Raw genomic sequence first — 20,144 nt, forward strand, 5'->3', positions numbered from 1 at the left:
TGTGGGGTAACTTTTTCACGCAAAGGGTGGTGGATGTATGTAACGAACTGCCGGAGGAGGGAGTTGAGACAGGTACTATCGCAACTTTTAAGAAACATTTAGACAGGTACATGGATAGGATAGGTTTAGAGGGATGTGGGCCGAAAACATTCAGGTGGGACTAGTGTTCATGTGACATGTTGGTCGTTGTGGGCAAGTTGGGCCGAAGGGCCTGTGTCCACACTGTATGATTTAGATTACTGCCCTCCATTCTGTCCATGCTTTCCCACTGGTATGGTTCCCCAAAATGCCATTTCTGCCCTACTGCTTCATGGCTACATATCCGCACGGTCACGGTGGCGCAGCGGTAGAGTTGCTGCCTTACAGCGAATGCAGCGTCGGAGACTCGGGTTCGATCCTAACTACGGGTGCCGTCTGTATGGAGTTTGTACGTTCTCCCCGTGATCTGCGTGGGTTTTCTCCGAGATCTTCGGTTTCTTCCCACACTCCAAAGATGTACAGGTTTGTAGGGCTAATTGTAAAAAATTTCCCTAGTGGGTGTAGGGTGATGTTAATGTGCGGGGATCGCTGGTCGGCGCGGACCCGATGGGCCGAAGGGCCTGTTTCCACACTGTATCTCTTAATTAAACTAAACTAAACATATCCATATGTCACTTTGCATATTTATCACAGCCACTCTGTATGAAGTTTTTATAACTGTGATATACCTGTAGACTGCTCTTTTGTCAGACTCCAGCTGTGCCTGAGGGTCAAGTGGTACAGTGGCTACTGGAGTAGCAGCAGCGGAGGATGCTGGAATATGCACTGGCTGCGTCTTGGTAGTCTGCTGTGCCGTGGCCGTCATCTGTGGAGGAGAAGAGACAATAAAGCTTTACAATCCTTCTTCACCTCTGAAAAATACACCACTTTGAGTAAATATGTAGGAAGGAACTGCAGATGCTGGTTTACACCGAAGATAGGCACAAAATACTGGAGTAACTCAGCGGGGCAAGCAACATCTCTGGATGGAAGGAACGGGAAGTCTGAAGAAGGGTCTCCACCCGAAACGTCACCCATTCCTTCTATCTAGAGATGCTGCATGTCCTTTTGAGTTACTCCAGCATTTTGTGTGTGTCTTCACTACTTTGAGGAGTTTGTTTGACCAAAGTACCCAGAGCATTCCCACATCCTTGCGCTACTGATATACCAATTCATTGGTGAGGTTTAGCCAACCAGCTGTTGTAAGGATTGAAATGGAATACATTTCATAATTTTTCCACAGTGGTCGGTAGTACAGGCTGTCCCCGAGTAATGAAATGGTTCCAATTTTACAGACATCCTGAAGTTGATTTTGTCCGTACGTCAAATAATACACTAACACTACTTGATATGGTAACCGTATTCCAACAGTATTGTAACGAATGGCATTACCAGACTGATAAGAAAGAACAATTACGAGAGACAGAGAAAGATGCAGAGGCGGAGAGATATTCTGTCATTCACAAGAACAAACGGGACATGGTGGCCCAGCGGTAGAGTTGCTGCCTTACAGAGCCAGGGGCCAGGTTCGATCCTGACTATGAATGCTGTCTGTATGGAGTTTGTACGATCTCCATGCGAGATTTTGTGCTCCGGTTTCCTCCCACACTCCAAAGATGTACAGGTTTGTAAGTTAATTTGTCTTTGGGAAAAATTGTATATTGACCGTAGCGTATAGGATAGTGCTAGTGAATGGGATCATAGGTGGGCACAGACTCGGTGGGCCCTGTATCTCTAACTAAAAAACTAAACATGTGTATGTAAAGCCAACTTTTGAATTTAGTAATGTTATGGGATTGTACGTAGGAGCAAGATGAGTCAGACTTTTATAGCCCGAGGACAGACTATACTTGTTAATGGATATCTCTTTGATATAATTAAACTACTCAGAAATCCCACATGTTGTGCCAAGCTTAAGAATAATCATAGAATCTCTATTCCATACCATTAGTTTCAGTAGCAGGCGTGCGGGAGTTCTGAACACAGCAACCAATGATGGAGGAAGATATGATAGTGGCATTTAAGAGGCTTTAAGAGAGGCATGTTGATAGTGTAGGAGCTGGAGGGATATGGACCACGTGCAGGCAGAGGAGATTGGTTTTACATGGCAATAAACACTAAAACCTGGAGTAACTCAGCGGGACAGGCAGCATCTCTGGAGAGAAGGAATGGGTGACGTTTCGGGTCGAGACCCTTCTTCAGACTAGTCTGGGGAAAGGGAAACAAGAGATGCAGACGATGATGTAGAGAGATAAAGAACAATGAATGAATGATATGCAGAAAATTGATGATGATAAAGGAAACAGGCCGTTGTTAGCTGTTTGTTGGGTGAAAAGGAGAAGCTGGGAAGGGGAGTTAAAAGGTTTGGCAACCGGGACATTATGCCGACCAAGGTGGACTGGGCGAAGGTGAACACCTTCACCTGACAATCTTTACGTGACAATAAACAAACCTAAACCTAACTGTTAATGCCTGGCCTGGAAGTACGGAAAGAAGCAAGATTTTCAATAGAGCAGAGAGACTCATGCATGCAGATACATAGATTATTAAAGAGTGGGTGAGATCATTAAAAATTAAAACAGACTCCTCTGTTATTGCATCTAACAACAAGAACTTAACGATGAGGTAGTATGACTGTAGCACCACGCAGTAATTGAATGTTTAATACCACTGGTACAATGCCTTTTTACACAATAGATCTTTGGGAAGAGACGATATTGAATGCATCCTCCAAAATGTTACAATTTATGTTGTTGTTGTTAGCAGTCAGTTCACATTGCGAGCTGCCGTCAATCAAATAAGATAACCAACGGTAACTCTGAACAATAAATGAAGAGACATCTAAGGATTTTAATTCATGTCAGAACCAAAGCAGCAATGATTAAAGGGCTGAACTGCAGCCCATCCAGTCATAAAATCTTTCATTAAGTGTTTAAGGCCCAATCTCACCTTGCAAAGTCCCTCCATTAATCTTATCACTTCCTCAGCACCCTGCGGTATTTAACACTAATGAGCTAAATGGGTTTCAATTCATTTACTGACACCTCAATCTGGGAAGGGGTCCGATAATTCAGTGCGACTGAACACCAGAAAGAAAGCACGCGGGCAGTTTGAACAGTAATGTGCCTAATCTGAACCTTCTCGTGATGACATTGTAATCTCAGTCGCAGAGGCCGACGTCAGAAGATCATTCATGAGGGTGAACTTTCCGAAAGGGTCCACTCGTGATGGTGCATTCTTAAAACCCGCGCGGACTAACTGGCTGGAGCATTTGTGGATATCTTCACCTTCTCATTACAGAGGGATGAGGTTCCCACCTGGTTTAAAAGGACATCAATAATACCGGTAATTCCTCAATTACGACTAACATCTGTGGTGGTGAAGTGCTTTGTGAAGTTGGTTTTGATGTACATCAGCTCCTATCTTAGTAAGAACCCACACCCACTGCCATTCTCCACCGTCTCAATAGGTCACTGGGGATGCAATCTCGTTGGGTCTCCACTCCGCACTGGACCACTTGGACAAAGTCAGGTTATTGTTCATTGACAACAGCCTGGTATTCAACATTGTAATCATCTCCAAAGATTCGATCAAAGTCAGGGAACGAGATCTCTGCTCTTCCCCACGTAACTGCACGGCATAGTAGCGCTGCGGTAGAGTTGTTGCCTTACAGCGCCAGAGCCCCGGGTTTGATATTGACTATGGGTGCTGTTGTACAGAGTTTATACGTTCTCCTAGTAACCGCGTGGGTTTTTCCCAGGTGCTCAGGTTTCCTCCCACATTCCGGAGAAGTACAGGTTTGAAGGTTAATTGGCTTTGGTAAAAATTGTAACGTCCCTGGTGTGCAGGACAGTGTTAGTGTACGGGGATCACTGGTCTGTGCGGACTTGGTGGGCCGAAGGGCCTGTTTCCATACTGTACATCTAAACCAAACTAAACTGAATCTTTGTCTTCCTCATTGGCAGACCACAATCAGTACAAAGCAGCAACATCACCTCTTCAATACAGGTACACCTCGGGGCTGTGTACTGAGTCACCTACACCCAGACACAGTTTCAATGTAATTTTAAAATTTCCCAATGATATCACCATTGTTGGGCGATTAACAGGAAATGATTCCAGAATACAGGACAAATATTGTAATTCTGAATGAATAGTGCCAGAACAACAATCTTGCTCTCAAAAGGACACAAAGTGCTGGAGAAACTCAGCGAGTCAGGCAGCATCTCTGGAGAACATGGATAGGTGACGTTTTTGATCGGAATCATTCTTCAGACTGATTGCATGGGGGGGGAAAGAAAGTAGGAAGACTAGAAGCAGGACAAAGCATGACACAAAATGTTGGAGTAACTCAACGGGACAGGCGGCATCTCTGGAGAGTAGGAAGGGGTGACGTTTCGGGTCGAGACTCTTCTTCGGAATGATGGAGACAAAGCATTGCAGATAATAGGTGGGCACAGGTGAGGTGGTTGAAGAGTTGTGAATCGTGAGGCCAATGTAGGAGTAGGGATTGGGAGAGGAGATAAAGAAGTGGGGGACCAGAGGAGGGAGAGGGGAGAGATAAACGGGATGGGGAGGAGAAAATTTGGCATGTCGAGGTGGGGCACTGAAAAGAGGGGGGGGGGTTTGTTAGAGGTTGCCCGCAATTGGAGAATTCAATGTTCATACCGTTGAGTTGTAAGCTCCCCAAGCTAAATATAAGGTGCTTGTTCTCCAGTTTATGTGGGGCCTCACTCTGGCAATGGAGGTGGCCCAGGACAGAAAGGTCAGTGTGGGAATGGGAAGGGGAGTTAAAATGATTAGCAACCTGAAGATCCAGTTGGTCTTGATGGCTGTGCGCAAATGTTGAGTGAAACGGTCACCGAATCGGCACTTGGTCTCACTGATGTTCAGGCGGTCAGCTCAGGAACAACGGGTGCAGCAGATGAGGTTAGATAAGGTACACATGAACCAGTCGCACCTGGAAGGACTGCTGGTGTCTCTGGATGGAGGCGCGGGTGGAGGTATAGGGACAGGTGTTACATCTCCTGCAGTTGCAGCGGAGAGTACCTGGAGAGGGCATGGTTTGGGTGGGTAGGGATGAGTGAATAACGGAGTTGCGTAGGAAGCGGTCTCTGCAGAAGGGGTGGAGATGGGAAGATGCGACTGGTGTTGGCATGGAGGTGATGGAAATAGAGGAATATGTGGAAGTTATTGAAGAGTTGAAGAGCGTGTGTGGTCTTGCTAACCTTTCTTTAGACTGACGACTGACCAGGATCCTCCTTCAGTCTGAAGTAGGGCCCGGATCCAAAACGTCACCCATCCTTTTTCTCCAGAGATGCTGCCCGACCCACTGTGTTACTCCAGCACTTTTCATCTACCTTTGGTATGAACCAACATCTACAATTCATTAGTTCCAGGAACAGAATCAGGCCATTTGGCCTATCTAGTCTACTCCTCCATTCAATCATGCTGATCTATCTTTCCCTCTGAACCCCATTCTCCTGCCTTCACCCCATAACCCCTGACACCCGTACTGATCAAGAATCTGTCAATCTCCGCCTCATACCCTATTGTTGGGTGCTTCAATGAAGTCAAGGCCTCTCTGCTCCAATCCACCCCATGCTGCTGTAAGAGCAGAGGAAGGAGCTGCAGATGCTGGTTTACACTGAAGATAGGCACAAAATGCCGGAGTAACTCATTTTGTGCCTATGCAGAGATGGCATGGGTGATGTTTTCAGTCTTCCCCTTTTAAATACCACTGGCCCCCTGTTTCCTCTAAAACCAGGTTCCTGCTCCCATGGGCCGTTGGAGGTGACAGACTATCATTCAGCAAATAGCTTGTCTGACAGAACAGGCACTCGGTACAGACGATTTGCTGGGCAATGGGAGAGAGAGCTGTTGTGTTACCTGACTCAAGGGAAACGCTTCTCTCCTTCCCCCTCCCATTTCCTTCCCTAGGGAACTCTTTCTGGATTTTGATCTCAATCCCATTTTATTAAACAGTCAATTTGTTTCTCAAGGGAGTGACAAGGATAAGGTTGCTTGGTTCATTATCAGCTCTTTCAAAAGCCATAAATTCTTAATCCCTGCTTCAGTGTGAATTAAATTGGGCTCTTCACACTCAACTAACCCCATTCTACATTCCTTTGTACTTGCAGCTCTTAAATCTCCACAGGTTTTTAAGTTTTATTTGGTCGTCTCACGCTCACCTACTACAGATACCAGCCTCCCCAGGGACCTCTATCGAGGCTCAGTCATCCTGGTATCAAGCCTGTGGAAATGACTGACAGCCACTGTCTGCTATAAATCCCTCCGCCACAAATCCTCAAGGACAGAATTTATGCGCAAAGAACAAAGAAGCTTAATTTAAGACATTCTAATTTATTTTCATTCTCCTGATCACTGGGCAAATCGGAGCGGCAGCAGATTGTTAATGAGTGGGTGCTTGATGTGTCTATTTGTCTCAATATGTACCGCAGAGCTCTGACAAGATAAATCTGCACCCTCTGTGTTATTGTATGTACTTGTGCCAGCTCCCTGGGCATTCAGGTAGCACACGGCATCATGTCTTGCACAGGCCAACATCATCCTCGCTTCAAATCCTACCCAAGGAACATCTTCTGCAACAGACTGGTTCCACCAAGATGCAGCACAGAACGCCACGGGACATGCTTCTTCCCTGTGGCTATCAAACTGTACAACTCCTCCCCCTTCTGTTATGGGGTAGACTGACTTTTGGAAAGGCATATGGATCTACAGGACAGCGAGGAATGTGCGATGTGTGCAGGTAGATGTGTGATGGATTATTGTCTCGTTCGGCACGGACATTGTGGGCCAAAGGGCTTGTTCTTGTGCTGTACTGTTCTAGCTCTTCCATGAGTCATAAGTCCTGGAGACATTGAAATAGGCCATTTGGCCCTCCATGTCCATGCTGACAGTGTGGACCCATTCGTATTAACCCCATCTTCCAGCACTTGAGCCGTAATCTTCTTTGCTGAGCAAATTTAAGTGTCTGTTGTGATATACACTGGATGTGAGTCTGCTTCCACCACTCTGTGTGTTCCAGGTACTCACTGGGTAAAAATGGTCTCTCTTCAGATCCATTTCCCCTCATTTTAACGCCCTTCGCCTCATTTGGGGAAAAAGGTTCCTGCATTCTACCCCATGTGCACCCTTTTTTAGCTTAGTTTAGTTTAGAGATACAACAAGGAAACTGGCCCTTCGGCCCGCCGAGTCCATGCCAACCAGCAATCCCCACACACCAGCACTATCCTACACACACTAGGGGGGTGGGAGATTGCAACCCTCACTTGGTCCACCCTGTTTCAACAGATGCAATCAACCTGGCGTGCACAAACAGAAGATCAAACAGAACAAGTTGTCTTACAACTTTTGGCTGTGCACGCCATACGCAAGAAGACACAAACTAGGGACAATTTACAATTATACCAAGCCAATGAACCTACACAATTGTACGTGATCCTGCATTGCCTCCTCTCCAGTGCTACCACAACATTTTTTGTCACATTGTGCTCCATCTGGCCAATGTTTAAAGAGTTGCAACATAATCTCTCTGCTCTTGTACCGAATGGACTGCCTAACTAAAAGCAGCATCCCATAGGCCTTCCCAACCACAGTATCAACCTGTGTGGCCTCCTTCAGATTTGATGGTGATGCTATAGACAAAAACATTACAGATTAACCAGGCTTCTCATTCATGCCTCAGAGTTCCTTGTGTAAGAGGGTTCATGTGGGACACAGACCCTTGGACATGATGCTCTTGCTCAGTATATAGCAGGAAGTGGGCGATTCAAAAACTGAAGATAGTTCTTGCATGATACCCCAGGATTCCTATTTGCAAACATAATTTTGGTTATAAAGATTTATCACACATATTCCTGTCTCCATCATAGAAACATAGAAATTAGGTGCAGGAGTAGGCCATTCGGCCCTTCGAGCCTGCACCGCCATTCAATATGATATAACCATATAACCATATAACAATTACAGCACGGAAACAGGCCATCTCGGCCCTACAAGTCCGTGCCGAACAACTTTTTTCCCTTAGTCCCACCTGCCTGCACTCACACCATAACCTTCCATTCCCTTCTCATGCATTTGCCTATCCAATTTATTTTTAAATGATACCAACGAACCTGCCTCCACCACTTCCACTGGAAGCTCATTCCACATCGCTACCACTCTCTGAGTAAAGAAGTTCCCCCTCATGTTACTCCTAAACTTCTGTCCCTTAATGGCTGATCAAATGTATCGACTCCAACTAATTTATCTGAAGTGAAAACTGAAACTGGTGGAAGCACTCAGTGGGTCAGGCAGCATCTGAGAAGAGAGAAAACCTGTAATTGTCTTGGGTCCAGGACCGCCCATCACAAGTTGACACATGGTGACACAGTGGCGCAGCGGTAAAGCTGCTGCCTTACAGCGCCAGAGACCCGGGTTCAATCTTGACTACGTACCGAGTTTGTACATTCTCCCTGTGACCGCGTGGGTTTTCTCTGGGTGCTCTGGTTTCCTCCCACATTCTAGAGACGTACAGGTCTGCAGGTTAATTGGCTACTATAAATTGTCCCCAGGGTGTAGGATAAAAGCAGTGTTTAGCTGATCGTAGGTCGGTGTGGATTTGGTGGGCCAAAGGGCCTGTTTCCACACTATATCTTTAAACTAAGCAAAACTAAACATGAAACAGGGCTTTCAGTCTCTCCCTTCGGGGGAATGCGACTTTCTTGTCGTATCCCCCTTCTCTGCCTCCGTCTGCGCTGAGGCCTAATGACGGAGCTGGCGACCTCGAGGCTCCGGAGGCAGAGCCTGTCAGGACTCGCCCTGGGCTCGCTCCCGTGAGGGCGGCCCGGCTTGGGGCTGGAACGGCGCTCCCGTGAGGGGCTGAGATGCTCCCGTGAGGGCGGCCCGGCTCGAGGGTAACGGCGCTCCCGTGAGGGGCTGAGACGCTCCCGTGAGGGCGGCCCGGCTCAAGGGTAACGGCGCTACCGTGAGGGCGGCCCAACTCGAGGGTAACGGCGCTCCCGTGAGGGGCTGAGACGCTCCCGTGAGGGCGGCCCAACTCGAGGGTAACGGCGCTCCCGTGAAGGAGGCCCGGCTCGAGGGTAACGGCGCTCCCGTGAAGGAGGCCCGGCTCGAGGGTAACGGCGCTCCCGTGAAGGCGGCCCGGCTCAAAGGTAACGGCGCTCCCGTGAGGGCGGCCTGGCTCGAGGGTAACGGCGCTCCCGTGAGGGGCTGAGACGCTCCCGTGAGGGCGGTCTGGCTCGAGGGTAACGGCGCTCCCGTGAGGGCGGCCCAGCTCGAGGGTAACGGCGCTCCAGTGAGGGCGGCCTGGCGCGGGGCTGAGACGCTCACGTGAGGGCGACCCGGCTCGGGGCTGGAACGGTGCTCCGGTGGCTGAGACGGCGTTCTGGCGGCGGCGGCCTGAGTCCGGGGTTCAACCACGGGCCAGTGGACGACATCGTCAACAGCTGCGTCCGCTGGACTGGAGGGCGGCAGCTTCGACCACCCCCGGGCCGCGGAGTTTGAACCGGCCCGTTCGCGGGGCTCGGTGAGCCGCGGGACTGACTTACCATTGCCCGGTGGGGTATCGCCTCAGCGCAGAGGGAGAAGAGGAGGGAAGAGACAGTAACCCTAAGATTTTTGCCTCCATCACAGTGAGGAGGTGCCTGGTGGACTCACTGTGGTGGATGTTAATTTGTGTTTATTGTGTGTTCTGTTGTTTATTATTGTATGTATGGCTGCAGGTAATGACATTTCGTTCAGACCGTAAGGTCTGAATGACAAATAAAGGATCTAATTCTAATTCTAATAACTCAGTCTCCCTCTCCACACACACGCTGCCTGACCCAATGATCATTTGCATCATTTTCTGTGTATAATTTGGACCTCTAATGTGCACTGAGACCAACTACTATTGGAAGTCATTGTGCAACAAGCGACCTGTGACACACCTGAGTCAACACTGAGTTTCACTGGATATCTAAGCTGAAGAAGATGACACTAAGGGGAGGAGATCTGGACACGAGAAGATAAGGAAACGACTGACATAAAGCAACAGTGAATGGTGGCAGCCAGAGAGGGGCCTTCCAAAATTTGAATGCTCAGCGACCTGTCCCAATTTGGAAAAGTGTGTAAGAAGGAACTGCAGATGCTGGTTTACACCGAAGATAGACACAAAATTCCGCCTCTTGTGTCTATCTTCGGTGTAAAGCAGCATCTGCAGTTCCTTCTTACACACTTTTCCAAATTGAGAACTCAGCGGGTTTGGCAGCATCTCAGGAGAAAAGGAATAGGAGATGTTTCGGGTCGAGGCCCTTCATCAGACCAAGAGTCAGGGAGGGTTTTGTTTGCTCGAATCAAGGATCAGGATCGATCCCACGTCTCTGGTGCTGTGAGGCAGCACTTCAAACCAACTCTAGACGGGTCTCCACCCAAAACTTCACCTATTCCTTTTCTACAGAGCTGCTGCCTGACCTGCTGATTTACTCCAGCAATTTGTGTCTACATCCAATTTGGAAAAGGTTTACTAACATAATTTATTTAATCGGGGTCAGTGGAAATGTTATTACATTCAAGCAATCAACACCACACAGACTTAGCTCTCCATAACACCCTCACACATGCACACTTCCCACCTTGCAACCATATCATTCACATACATCGCAATTGATTAACATTTCCATTTGCAAGAGAACGTGGCAGTGGAAATGCAGGGTGCAACAGCAAACTGGTGTGGGTTACTATGTAGCACAGGTGTTCATAGGGACCTGGGGGGGGGGTCACTGTTCATCAATGTTAACTCTTAGCTTCAATTCCAACTGAAGTGGCAGTCGGTGTTTGTGCAAGAGTCGAGGTGGCTTGCTCCAATTACATGGACTCCTGAAGAGACTGCATCTGAGGAAGCAAGATAGACACAAAAAACCTGGAGTAACTCAGCAGGACATCAGAGAAGGAATGGGTGACGTTTTGGGTCGAGACGCTTGATATACTTGTGAAAGAGGATCTCAGCAACAAAAAAAAAAATCACCGGGTTGACTCCCGGCTTTCGTTATATGACCAGTGGTACAGAAGCCTGAGGTCCCTCACCATCAAGTTCAGGAACAGCTACTTTCCTACAACTAACAGGTTATTGAACCAACCTACACAACCCTAATCCTACCTCAACAACTGACCACAATGTGTAATTATGTGTAAACATTTGCAACAATGTGCAACAATATGTAACAATGTGCAACAATGTTTAACAATGTGCACTTAACAATTTAACAATTGCCCATCTTTTCCAATATATGGAGTATTGTTTTCTAATAATGGTTTTGAAATAATGTCTTGCGTCTTTTGAAGCCTTTCTTTCTTTTAGCCTTTCATGTGTAATTTGCGTATAATTTATATAATAAATTTGCGTTATATGGACATTTATTTTCTAATTATGTTTTGGTTACAATGTCTTGCTTTTTACAGTTTTTTATGTGAAATGTATGTATAATATGTATAATGCATATACAGGTAGTATAATTTGCTTTGGTGTGTTTGGCTGTGTCTAAGTGTCTGTGATGCTGCTGCAACAAGATGTTTCATTGTATCTGTATCTCAACGTACTCATGCATAGACAATAAATTTGAACTTGGAGAATACAGGCGAGTTGTTCAGGATTTAGAAGAATGAGTGATGATCCCACAGATCTGTACAAAATGCTTCAGCTGGGTAGATGCCAAGTCGATGTTTCCTCTGGCTACCATACCTAAAACTCGGGTCATGACCTCAAAAGAAGGGGTCAGCGAGGAGTTTAAATATTAAGGGATATGCAGAAAGTGGGGCTGAAATAAAAAATCAACCAAGAGAGTGAATGGACGAGTCGGCTCAAGAAGCCAAATGATCTATTTCACTTCTACATTTTATGTTCTTATGCTTTGAGAGTGGTACGGTGGCGCAGCGGGTGAGTTGCTACCTCACAGCGCCAACGACCCTGGTTTCTCCCCGTGACAGCGTGGGTTTTGACCAGGTGCTCCAGTTTCTTCCCACGCTACAAAGACGTACAGGTTTGTAGGTTAATTGGCTTTGTTAAAATTGTAAATTGTCCCCAGTGTGTAGGACAATGCTAATGTACGGGGTGATAGTAGATCGGCGTGGACTTGGTGGGCCGAAGGGCCTCTTTCTGCACTGAATCGCTAAAGTCTAAAGCAGAGGAGAGCGGAGGGAGATTTAATTGAGCGGCATAAAATTCTGAGTTTCCAGATGTGAATCGAAAAGATCCATTTTACTTAAAAGAGAATTAATTAACTATTGGGGGGAGTAATTGGTACATATAAATAGAAAAAAATATATAAGAAAAAGAGTTGCCATGACTGAACCAAAATTGAATCCACTTTTCTGTACGATCTCCCATGTCTGTCATTCTCTCCATCTTTACTCTGTCAATCTGCGTCTTGAATACAAGTTAATAACATAAAATGCACAGCCCTTCAGAGGAAGAGAATTCAAATGATTTACAGCTGTGTTGAGGAAATTCTCCTCATCTTCGTTATCCTCTTAACCCGAGAACGATGCTACTTCTAGATTCTCCAGCTCAAAGAGACATTTTAAACTACATCTATCTTGTTAATCCTTCCAAGCCTTCTAAGACTGAATGAAATTACTTCTTGTTCTTTAAGTACGAACAGGTCAAAACCTTTGCAATCTCTCTTCATAGAACAGCCCTTTCATTCGAGGAGTCTAACTACTTAATCTAAACTGCACCAGGTTGAGGTATTAAAACAGGATTGTATCCTCCAAGTGACCAGGTTTTCTTCTCCTCCTCCTCTGGTATAACCTCTGTGTAGGTTTGACAAGAGTCGAATTTTCACAATGGTTCCAGATTCAAGAGTGTTTAATTGTACAGACAACAGAACAATGGAACTCATACTTGCAGCAACAAATATAAGCCTGCAAACGCAATACGCACAGATAATGTATAATAACCAAAAACAAAATCTATAAATGAATACCCACAATAATAGCGCAAAAAAAGCTCATAGTTTCAATGCAACCAAAGATGGTTAATCCCCAGAAGTTCACCGTTGAGATTAGTGTTGCGTAGTGTACAAGAGCCTGATGGTTATTCTGCGACGTCGAGCAGGCCATCATTTGGTGGCTTGGTGCGCAGTGGTAGAGCTGCTGCCTTACAGCACCTGAAACCTGGGTTAGACCCTGACTATTGGCACTGTCCGTACGAAGTTTACACGCCTGGGTTCACTGTGTGGGTTTTTACGGTGTGCTCCGGTTTTCTCCCACACTCCAAATACGTACAGGTTTGCAGGTTAATTGGCCTCTGTGATTGTAATTTGTAATTAGCCCTAGAGTATAGGATGGAACTAGCCCTCGGGTGATTGTTCGTCAGCGCGGACTCGGTGGGCCGAAGGGCCTGTTTCCACGCTGTATCTCGAACCAACCAGCCAACCATGTCACCTCTGGGTGCCCGCTCTACCACCCACCAAATGGAGCTGTGTCAGGGCCTGGCAGACATTGACACAGAGACAACAACCTGGCTTGAGATCTAACTATTCCTTTGGTTTATGTTTCATTCGCAAGAAGAAGATCTCGAAACTAAATAAACATTGAGACCCGCTCTATCAATCTCCCCCACAGCGAAATCTTTGTCTGAGCCAAAGTCATTGGTCTGATCTTACGCTTTTTGTGTGGCAAAGAAACATTGATCAAATGTCAGATCCCAGGTTGCCCGCTTGATTCATTGTGCACGATCACATCAGCTGGAAATTGAGGGAGTTGAACCACTTCCAGTTGCAGATTATCTTTGGGAAGTGGCGTCTGCAAATGAACACGCACGCAGTGAGTCACGTGTCGACCTGCCTGCTGCTCTCTGGCAGGAGAGAACAAAATGACTCCACTTTATTGGAGCAGCGAGTCACAGCACAATGGATGGCAACTGCCAAGGCAGCAAATATCTCCAGCTCCGTCCGGCCTGAGAAAATCCTCACACATTACAATTCTTGGCCACGACAACCTTGACAGCACAAACAAGGCAGCTCTCAGTGTACACTGCCAAAAAACATGCAGCACATTTTGGTAGAATGTCCTTATAAAAACACTGCTGTCCGCGCTTTGATCGTTGATGAGGCTTATTGCTTAGTTTAGTTTAGAGATACAGCGTGGAAACAAGCCCTTTGCCCCCGCCGAGTCCACACCGACCACCCTTCACCCCATACACTAGCTCTAATCTATACACTAGGGCCAATTTAAATAAGCCATTTGATGTACAAACCTGTAAGTCTTTGGAATGTGGGAGAAATCGGGAGCCTCGGAGAAAACTGACACGGTCACTGGGAAAACGTACAAACTCCGTACAGACAGCACCCGTGGTCGGGATTTAACTCGGAACTCTGGCGCTGTAAGGCAGTGACTCGACCACTGCACCACCTCTGGAATGTTGTGAAGAGTTTGGCTGAACATGTCTTCTTAAGAAGAGCCCTTCTCTGCAGCCCAACCCCCCTCCCTTCCACCTCCTTCCTCTTGCAGAAGCTTATTCTGTTCATTTGTCCACTGCTTTTGTCTTTGTTATATTGCTCTGTGGGGAAATACTAAACAAATCCAGCACTTTTTGTCTGTCCATGGCATAAACCAGCAAGTGCAGTTCTTTTTTTCTGTACTGCTCTATGTTCTATGTAAGCAAACTATAATCACATCCATTTAAACCTACACAACTTTACTAACCTAACCATGACTAATTGCAGGCCCTTACGAAGCTTCTCAAAAAGAGGGGTGGCATGACAGGATTACAAAAAACTTAATGTGAAATAATGTGCGCGCAGCGCACATCACGAGCGCGAAGTGTGAAGTCCCTCGATGTCGGGGTCCAGGGGGGGCCCTGGAAGCTCAATGGTTTTAGATGCTCTCTGATCCATTCTGAGCCTTGTTTTGGAGCATTTTTGCACCAAATTTATGACCAATATTTCAGAAATTAACAGGAATCTGAGGTAGCTTTTTCACACAAAGGGTGCTGGGTGTATGTAACGAGCTGCCAGAGGAGGTAGTTAAGACTGGGACTATCCTAATGTTTAAGAGACATTTGGACACGTACATGGATAGGACAGATTTAGATGGATATGGGCCAAACAGGTGTGAGCGGAACTAGTTTAGATGGGACACGTCGGTTGGTGTGGGCAAGTTGGGCTGAAGGGCCTGTTTCCACACTGCATCATTCTATGACTAAAAAGTGAAGAAGAAAAATGCATATAGATAAGTAGAGCAGATTTGAAAGAGGACTGAAATGTAAAGGCAGAGAGAGGTTTATGGGTGGAAAGGAACATAGGAAAGGAGGGGGGAGAGTGGGCTTGGGCAGATGGGTGAAGGGGAAATAGTCACAACGTGCTGGAGTAACTCAGTGGGTCAGGCAGCATCTGCGGAGAATATGAATAGGCGACGTTTCACAGATTGCTGGAGTAACTCAGCGAGTCAGGCAGCATCTATGGAGAACATGGATAGGTGATATGTCACAGAGTGCTGGAGTAACTCAGTGGGTCAGGCAGCATCTCTGGAGAAAACGTATAGAATATAGTTTGGGTCAAGACCGTTCTTCAGTAATATTCATGATGTGACATGCATAGACATTCCTGAATGTTACCCAAACCATTGTGAGCTACTTTGTTACGGTGCTTGCCCTCTCCTATAACATTTCTGCTGTCTTGGGTGATGCAGGACAGGACACAAGCTTTGGGACACGGTGTGAAGCTGTTGCCGTCTGTCCCAGCCTGGTAAAAACCTGGATGAAGTGGATTTGGAGAGGATGTTTCCACTAGTGGGAGAGTCTAGGACCAGTGGCCACAGCCTCAGAATTAAAAGACATTCCATTAGGAAGGAGATGAGCAGAAATGTCTTAAGTCAGAGGGTGGTGAACTGTGGAATTCATTGCCAGAGACAGCTGTGGAGGTCATCAATGGACATTTTGCAGGAGGAGATTGATAGATTCTTGATTGATACGGGTGTCAGAGGTAATGGGGAGAAGGCAGGAAAATGGGTTTGAGAGGGAAAGATAGAATCATAGAGTGATACAGTGTGGAAACAGGCCCTTCGGCTCAGCATGTCCCCTCTGCACTAGTCCCACCTGCCCACGTTTGATCCATATCCCTCCGAACCTGTCCTATCCATGTACCTGTCTAACTGTTTCTTAAATGTTGCGATAGTCCCTGCCTCAACTACCTCCTCTGGCAGTTTGTTCCATACACCTACCACCCTTTGTGTGAAAAACATACCCCACAGATTCCTATTAAATCTTTTGCCCTTCACCTTAAACTTATGTCCTCTGCTCCTCGATTCACTGACTCTGGGGAAAAGATTCAACTACAGGTATATCTATTCAAATCATGATTTTATACCTCTATTAGATCATCCCTCATCCTCCTGTGCTCCATGAAATAGAGTCCCAGCCTACTCAACCTCTCCCTATAGCTCTGGCCCTCTAGTCCTGACAACATCTTCATAATTCTTCACTGTACCCATTCCAGTTTGATGACATCTTTCCTAACATGGTACCCAGAACTGAACACAATACTCTGAATGCGGCCTCACCAGCTTCTTATGCAACTGCAACATGACCTCCCAACTTCTATACTCAGCCTGACCCGCTGAGTTACTCCAGCACTCTGTGAAACGTCACAGAACAGGGCAAGGTTAGCAAGTTTGCTGATGATACAGAAGTGAGTGGTTTTGCAGATAGTGAAGATGGTTGTGAAAGATTGCAGCAGGATCTGGATCAATTAGCCAGGTGGGCAGAGGAATGGTTGATGGTTGCATGGTTCCTTGAAGGTCGTGTCGCAGGTATATCAGGTGGTCAAAAAGTATTTTGGCACTTTGGCCCTCATCAGTCAGAGTATTGAGTATAGAAGTTGGGAGGTCATGTTGCAGTTGTATAAGACGTTGGTGAGACCGCATTTAGAATATTGTGTTCAGTTCTGGGCACCATGTTATATGAAAAATGTCAAACTGAAAAGAGTACAGAGATCCCCATCCTGGATCAGTCCAATCAGGGTTGTGTCATCCGCAAACTTGAGAAGCTTGACAGAGGTATCTGTGGAGGTGCAGTCATTGGGTGTGAAGTGGTGATTGGAGTGGGGTGGGTGTAGAAGGGCCCAGTCTTTGCAGACTGAGGTCAGGCTGTGAGTGGGTGTGAAGTGTTGGTTGGGGTGGGAAGGGGTCCACTCTTTTCATACTGGAGTCTTGCCTTAAGTAGGTGTGAAGTGGTGAATGGGAAGGGGAGGGTGCAGGGTCCATTCTTTGCAGACTGGGGTCTGGCTGTGTTTGTTGGGGAAGGGGTACCAGGGTTACGTTTCTGATTTTCAAACCTGCAGTAAAACTCATTCAGGTCTTTCGTCAGCTGACGATTGTCCAAAGAGCGGGGGGCTTTCCTCTTATAGCTGGTGATTTCTTGCATGCCCTTCCAAATGGAAGAAGAGTCATTAGCTGAGAACTTGCTCCTCAACTTCTCAGAGTACATTTCCTTGGCAGCTCTGATTCCTCTTCTCAGCTCTTTAACGATTAGGCTATCTTTTAACTCTTTAACGATTAGGCTATCGGCTTGGCGCATATTTGCCCCCAGTACCCCTCCCCCCCTCACCCCGATCTCAAAATGGAAATGTTACATCTGTATATAATGATCCCATTAAAATGTATATTTATGTCACAAACTATGGAATTCATATTTTTCAGTATTGTTATCAAGGAAAAGAAAGCAGTTCCAATTGTTTGATATTATTTGATATTGTTTAATGTTATTCATATGGAGGAGAAAGTATAATAGCTCTAAAACCTACCTTAATTTTGCAATCTCACCCAAGATAATCTCCCTTTCCCTCTCCCCTCCCCATCTCTCTCTCCTCTCCCTTCCCCTCTCTCTCTCCCCCTCCCCCCTCTCATATCCTCCCCTCTTTCTTGCGGGGGGGGGCGAAGATGAAGGTGGCGCGGGCCCAGCGGGCGGGGGGGATGAAGGTGGCGTGAGCCCAGTGGGGGTGGCGTGGGCCCAGCGGGGGTCAGTGGGGGTGGCGTGGGCCCAGCGGGGGGCAGCGAGGGTGGCTTGGACCCAGCGGGGGTCAGCTAGGGTGGCGTGGGCCCAGCAGGGGTCAGCGGGGATGGCGTGGACCCAGCAGGGGTCAGCAGGGGTGGCGTGGGCCCAGTGGGGGTGGCATGAGCCCAGCGGGGGTGGTGTGGGCCCAGCGGGGGTGGTGTGGGGGGAAGATGGCTTGGGCCCCGGCGGCGGGGGGAGGCGAGGGGAGCGGGCCCCGCTGCAGCGGTGTCTGGTGTTGGGGTTACAGCCGTTGGGTTCAGATTCAGCCACTCCCGTCCCGGGGACGAGAGAACAGAGAACTGGTCGTTTCCAAAGTGGAAACGTTGATTTTTTTCCCCATTTTTTTTCAGTTCACATAGTTTGTGACATAAATACACATTTTAATGGGATCATTAAAAAAAATTCCAATGTTTTTTTTTTTTTTTTTTTGGTGACTTTTTCTTAGGGGGGAAAAAATGGGGGTGCGGTCGCACCCAACGCACCCCTCTTCGGACAGCCATGAATTGATAGAATTCTACATCCTGGCCCAAAAAATGGTCACCAATTCTTAAAATTAAAAAGTAAATCTCCAGAATTACCTGCGATTAAAATACTGTAATACAATGGCAGAACATAAATGAGGATAGACACAAAAAGCTGGTGTAACCCAGCTGGTCGGGTAAAATCTCTGGAGGAAAGGAATAGGTGACGTTCCGGGTCGGGAACTTTCGTCAATGTGAGTCAAGGGAGAGGCGGTAAATTAAAAGGATAAAAAAAACTGGAATGTTACAAGACTTTAGTGCTGATATTTAAAGATGAATCTTGATTTAGTAACACCTGACCTGTAAAGAGGATTGAGGAGAATATACTGTGCCTCTTTTGTGGTGAAAAATGAATAGACAGTCGGTCCAGTGGTCTTTTTCCATGCTTCAACATCTGGGAGTTCCATTTTAAGTTTTCAATGGTTGAAAACTTTTACATATTAAATGCCATTTCACTGCATGCAGTGCAATTTACAAAAAAAAAAGCACAAAGGCGTGAGAGAGAGATAGAAAAAGAGCTCTGAATTGGTAACAAGACATGGAATATCTTACAACGTTATTTTTTTAAATATCTAAAAATTACACTGTAGTTTGAACAAAAAAAATCGCATCATTAGAACGACTAAGACTACCTATACTACAAACTGTTAAGATATTACAGCACATTTTTTCCACTATTCTCCCATATCGGTAAGACAATACTAAAAGAGTATGTGGGTGAGATCCAATTTTAAAATTAATTTCAGGGACCTCATTCTCGGAATTCCATACAGCGTTCCCTGGGTGAGACTTCTGCAGACTCAACAGTTTCTCTTCGTTTACTTCAGACCCACCTGTTGGCTTTCTTGGTAGGTAGGAGGAGGTACGCTCTGGGTGGCCATCATGGTCAGTGATGATGCAGGGGACGCATGTTGCATCATGGGATTGTTTCACATCTAGAACCTGAGGGAACAATCAATTAAAATGGCGTTTACAGCAACTGAGGATGTTCAGAAGAAAAGAAGTATATTTAGCTGGCTATTGACATTGAAGGGAGAGCGATAGGGGGGGGGGGAGGAATGGGAAAAGAACGGGGAGGGGAGGGGGGGCGTGAGTGAGGGGGGGAGCACGAGGGAGGGTGAGGGGGGAGAGCGGGAGGGGTGAGCGAGGGTGAGAACAAGTGGGGGGAGCGCGCGAGGGGGAAAGAGCGCGATGGGGGGGGAGAGCGAGAGGGGCGAGAGTGGGGGGGGGGGAGAGAGCGAGAGGGGGGAGTGCGAGGTGGGGGAGCAATAGGTAGGAACGAGGGTACAAAGAACGAGGTGGTAAAATGACTCAATAATCCAGCCTTGGGCTCCTTCTGCAGTAACTAACCACAACACTTACTGTATTCCTTAAAGCAAGCCTTTCAGCAAGATCACTAACAAATACGCACTACTTGGTTCTTTAATTTATTGTCAATGATTGCCTTATAGTATTGGGTTTTTTTGAGCAACATTTTTCTTCAAATCATCTTTCCTTTGCATTGAAGCTGCATCATCTATTTTGGAGTTGGTACGATGGGATTGGCATCA

General features: G+C 46.7%; 1 protein-coding gene across 3 annotated transcripts in view; it reads right to left on the bottom strand.

Moving 5' to 3' along the window:
* pknox2 (PBX/knotted 1 homeobox 2) overlaps nucleotides 1-20,144 on the bottom strand; it is a 403,962-nt gene that overhangs the window by 139,850 nt on the left and 243,968 nt on the right. For all 3 annotated transcript variants that reach the window (XM_033049503.1, XM_033049501.1, XM_033049502.1), the window contains exons 4-5: nucleotides 19,428-19,536; nucleotides 708-844 (exon numbers count right to left, since the gene is read on the bottom strand). In XM_033049503.1, coding sequence (XP_032905394.1) covers nucleotides 708-844; nucleotides 19,428-19,514 — 224 coding nt within the window. In that variant the 5' untranslated portion in view covers nucleotides 19,515-19,536. The remainder of the gene's footprint in view (nucleotides 1-707; nucleotides 845-19,427; nucleotides 19,537-20,144) is intronic.

Source organism: Amblyraja radiata, chromosome 33 (assembly GCF_010909765.2).
Source record: "Amblyraja radiata isolate CabotCenter1 chromosome 33, sAmbRad1.1.pri, whole genome shotgun sequence".
In the NCBI taxonomy this organism is placed as follows: Eukaryota; Metazoa; Chordata; class Chondrichthyes; order Rajiformes; family Rajidae; genus Amblyraja; species Amblyraja radiata.